The sequence below is a fragment of the Callionymus lyra genome, chromosome 13 (genome assembly GCF_982586985.1).
Source record: "Callionymus lyra chromosome 13, fCalLyr1.hap1.1, whole genome shotgun sequence".
Taxonomy (NCBI): domain Eukaryota; kingdom Metazoa; phylum Chordata; class Actinopteri; order Syngnathiformes; family Callionymidae; genus Callionymus; species Callionymus lyra.
This window is the reverse complement of record NC_141830.1, coordinates 20,783,974-20,788,897: the sequence shown is the minus strand read 5'-3', so window position 1 is coordinate 20,788,897 and position 4,924 is coordinate 20,783,974. Positions and strand designations below refer to the sequence as shown.

Genomic DNA, 4,924 nt, shown 5'->3' with positions numbered 1-4,924 from the left:
TTTTTTATGCACTATTATACTAACAATTTAATACTGAATTTAAAAGACTACAAACAATAATAATAAATAAAAAATAATATATATATTTCTCTTTCTTTTAATTAAATATTGTATTAATTTGAATTTAATTTTGACATCAAACTGTATTTGAAAAAAAAAAAATGAACAAATTAAAAAAATATTATATTTTTGAATCAGTTATTCACAAAATAATTAAATACTTAAAACAAAACGTTTAAAAATAAATTCACAGAATCAACATTTGAAATCTTCAATTAAATATTCTGATGCCAATGAATTACCGACTTTCCTTATTTTACTATAAACTTCAATTGTGATTTATTTATAAGACTATCAGACGAGAGGAATCATCTCGTAATCTGTCGTAATATCGTAATGACTGCTGCCATCTAGAGGCCGGAGGTTTGATTGCAACACGAACATGAGCAGCGTGAATATCTGCATTTAATTGTAAATAAAACATAAAATCTATTTATTTTTTTATACACTTTATTGAATTTCATCCACTATAATCCATTATTTGCGGTTTATTTCATAGAGTCGTCATTTTTTATTAAAATTAATTGAAGAACTGATTTGAAAAGCAGAAATAATATTGAAACAAATGTGTTTTGATAGATAAAATGAAAAAACATAAATATTAATAATAATAAAAACAATAAGAATAGTATTTGGATCAAGTATCAAGTTTCCGAGAAATTTTAAAAAGGTAGTATTTTTTAACATGAACTTTGTTTGCAGAAAAAAAAATTCTGTACTTGAAAAAACACAACTATTAAATATTATATTTGTCAAATCTATAAAAGCAACTACTGGTCGCCGTCTTTGTTCTTCCAGGCGCAGTAACTCAAGGAGAGACTTGTTACGTATGCGAGTGTCGTCAGGAAGGAAAAACACTGGAATAAAGAAAATAAATACATTCAGATGAATAACTATTTATATAATAATAATAACAACAACAACCGTTATAATCAGTTATAATAAACAACTAGTTTATTAGAACAGTGGTAAACAGTCTTAATGACAGTACAAAATAAAATAAATGAAATACATGTAAATAAAATAAAATAAAATAAAATAAAATAAAATAAAATAAAATAATTTGAATTAAATAAAATAATTTGAATTAAATAAAATAATTTGAATTAAATTAAATTAAATTAAATTAAATTAAATTAAAAATTAAATGTAAACACATTAAATTAATTTAATGAATTTAACTTACAATTTATTAAATTAAGGAACAATTAATAATAATAACAACAACAGTTATAATCAGAACACATTCATTACCAGAGTAGTAAACGCTGTTGATGACAGTATAAAATAAAATAAGTAAATAATTATTTTTTATCTTAGATTATTATTATTTTTTAAATTAGATTAAATTAAATACATTTTTTATGTATTTCGTTTTAATGTATTACATAATTAAATTAAATTAAATTAAATTAAATTAAATTAAATTAAATTAAATAACAATTCTAATAATAATAATAACAACTATTATGGAAGAATTATACATATATTGTTATTATTATGATAATTATTATTTTATTATTATTCTAAGACGGGGTTAAAAAAAAACAATCATCCTTGTTATATTTATATTTTAATCGAATTGTTATTGAAATCTGTTACAATTCAAGATACATTTAAAAAAGCTCTTACTGTTGCTGCTGTCCAGCACTTGTAGTTGTGTCGTTCTCTAGTGGCCTGACTGGCGTAGAGCGCCAGTACAACAGCTGAGCTGAGATACAAAAGCGCAGAACACGTGTTGAAGATCAGGTTCTGGTGGAAACAAACACGTCAGTTGGTTCCGAACTGATGTCAGCAGAAGACAAACAGGTCAGATGTTCAAAGATGTCACCAGAGTGATCCAGGGGAACTGAGGAAACCTGCCGTGAGCTCCGATGATGCAGACGATGAAGATGCTGGTGCTTAAGATCCAGGAGACCACGGAGACGAACATGACCCAGGACAGACCCGGGACATCCGTGTAGTCGGTTCCTGCCAACAGGATCCAGACCAACATGCCACACACCTGCCAGAAGAACAAATCATCAATATATTAGGAAAACAAATACACTTATCTTAACTCTGAAAGTTTGAAACCTTTGAAGAGATTAACTCAGTATTATGGTCTGTTTTGTATAGAGATTGATTGTTTCTTTGTTATTATTATTATTATTATTATTATTATTATTATTATTATTATTATTATTATTATTATTATTATTGTTTTTTTTTTTTTTTTTTTAAAGGTTGCTTCATTAAAAAAAGATTTTCATAAAAAAGTCGTATTATTAAAAGAAATAAACTTTGAAAAAAGTTACAAGTATATAAGTATAAAAGTATATATACATATATATATATATATATATATATATATATATATATATATATATATATATATATATATATATACTTTTTGTACTATCATTTGTAATACTTATTATAATAATGTATTTTTTGACAATTAATTAAATCAATCCAATTTTATTTATTTATTTATTTTTGAACCACTTTTTTTTCCAATTGGATGATAAAGAAATAAATATTTTTCATATCCCTAAAAAATTGCTAAAAATGTTTTTTTAAAAAGACTTGTATGTCTCTATGTATTTGCTTTTGAATCATCATATATTTTTGAAATTAAATTGAAATAATAATTAAAAAACAGTTGTGTCAATAAAGTTTTAAATTAAAAAAAAGAAATTCAATACAAAAAATCAGTTACTTGTTCTTTAACTGCTAATTCTACTTATAGTAATTTACTACTAATTCTACTACTTCTTTGACTAATTATACTTATACTTAGTGAAATTACTTCAATCAAAGAATGTGTTCAAAACGTAAAGTTGCTACAATTTTAAGTAAAAGGTTTTTCAATTAATTAAAAAAAAGACTTCTTAATTAAAAAAGCTGTGTAAAAAAATATAAAAAATAAATTATGGACATTTTTCAATAAAAAGAAGTTGCTTCAATCAAAATAAAATCAAAACGAATTTCCATGAAAAATAATTTTAAATATATTTTATTCTTTTTGAAGTTGCTTCAATAAAAAATATAAAAAACATTTTATGTGTTTGAAAAAAGTTAGCTTTAATCAATAGAAAATGTTTTCAAGAAAAAAAAGTTTTCCAAACAATTTATTTTTACTTGTACTTCATTTGTATTGAATATTGAAGAAACAAGTGTCTGTTGTTTAAATATATTTAACTTTCAATTGATTCAATTGATAAATTTCCACTTTAAAGAATTGAATATTTCACGATTAAGTTTAATTCTGTCGTGTCTTAACTCTTAGCTCAAATCAGTGATAAATAATCCTGTATTGTCGCTGCTGGTCTGAGGACATGGACTCGGGTCAACATGGCCGTCAGCCAGACTGTATTTACACAAACATGTCTGGACTGTTTTCCTGGAGAGGAAAGAAAACAATGAGGCGTTGAGAGCACAAGTCCATTCACTCCGACTTTAAAATCCACTTCCTGCTTTGTTTAGTAGAAAATCTGCTGCATTTACTTGGATTAATGTTCACCTTAAGTGTCCCTGGAACAAAGTAACTCTCACCTTCATCACCTTTATCATCATCATCACCTTCATCATCATCATCATCATCACCTTCATCATCATCAGAAACAACGTCTCTCACCACTTGTGCCATCAGCAGGATCCCTGGGCCGGTGCTGGTGAAGTTCTGGTTGAAGGCCAGCGTGGACGTGGAGATGCTGCAGGTCGTCTGCGAGGAGCTCCTGCTGCTCAACATGTCTCCAGATCAAGTCTGACGCAGACGGACCCGGGACCGAAGCTGTCGCTCTCACACAGGAAGCTCCTGAGCCGGAACCGAGCGAGGACACTCCTGCCATAAATCCTCTGTTTCTGCCTGAAGACAAAGTCACGTGATTGACCCGTGGAAGCGTCATCAGAATCTTTTTTATTTCAATAATGATCATTTCATTCAATGATTTCAATGTTTTAAAGGTTTTTTTTCAATGTTCTTAGACTTTTATTATGTGCTTCTGTGTCGTCACATGATCGTCTGCGCTTCACATGATTGGCTGAGAGTAGGATCGATCAGCTAGGTACTGTCTGGTGAATATTGAATTTAAAACACTATGAATTAAAAGGTAATACATTTATAAAAATGTATTCTTGAATTATTGGAATGACAATATCAAACTCTATGAGTAAAAAAAATATGATAATTTATATTCAACATTTTGTAATTTGATTATTAAAAAACAACAACTAATTTAATATAGAATTAATTTAATTCAATTTTTTTAAACTACTAAATGTTTAAACAAAACGAAAGCTTGCATAATTTTTATTCAGATATACAATAATTCATTTGTGATCATGACCATGTTTTGAAGTTAATACTTTATAAAGTTGCTCTGAAATCTGGGCGAACGAGAGGTTACGAGAGGCCATTATGACGTAATAACGGCTTCACTCCAGCTGTTATCACACCCTTAAGAGCTTAAGATCATTTACTAATGTCAATATTTCAATGATTTTAAAACATAATGATAATTTATATTCAACATTTTTTAATTTGATTATTAAAAAAACAACAACCAATTCAATATAGAAATCATTTATTTTTATTTTTTTTTAACTGCTAAATGTTAAAACAAAACGCAACCTTCTATAATTTTTATAATACAAATATAATATAACTAAAAAGTTACTTTAAAACTGTTTCATGGACATGCTTGAGCTTGACGTTAACTTATGTGTAACCATTGATTTAAAAGAACACAAATGTTTGGTCATTTGTTATGATGTGTGTTGTGTTTGTTCATCTGTTATTGTGTTTATAGTTTTTAGGTTGTGTTTGTTTGCTGTTGTTTAGTCTTTTTGTTTGTTGTTGTGTTTGGTTATTTTATTGTAT

The 4,924-nt window shown here is 26.9% G+C and overlaps 1 protein-coding gene across 1 annotated transcript; it reads right to left on the bottom strand.

The window, feature by feature from the left end:
• Nucleotides 1-327: 327 nt before the first annotated feature.
• cmtm8b (CKLF-like MARVEL transmembrane domain containing 8b) lies at nt 328-3,817 on the bottom strand. Its single transcript, XM_087806062.1, has 4 exons — nt 3,680-3,817; nt 1,892-2,065; nt 1,693-1,812; nt 328-917 (listed from the first exon to the last, which is right to left on the bottom strand). Exons 1-4 carry the CDS (start codon nt 3,791-3,793, stop codon nt 831-833), a joined length of 495 nt encoding a protein of 164 aa, XP_087662188.1. The 5' UTR covers nt 3,794-3,817; the 3' UTR covers nt 328-830.
• Nucleotides 3,818-4,924: the final 1,107 nt, after the last annotated feature.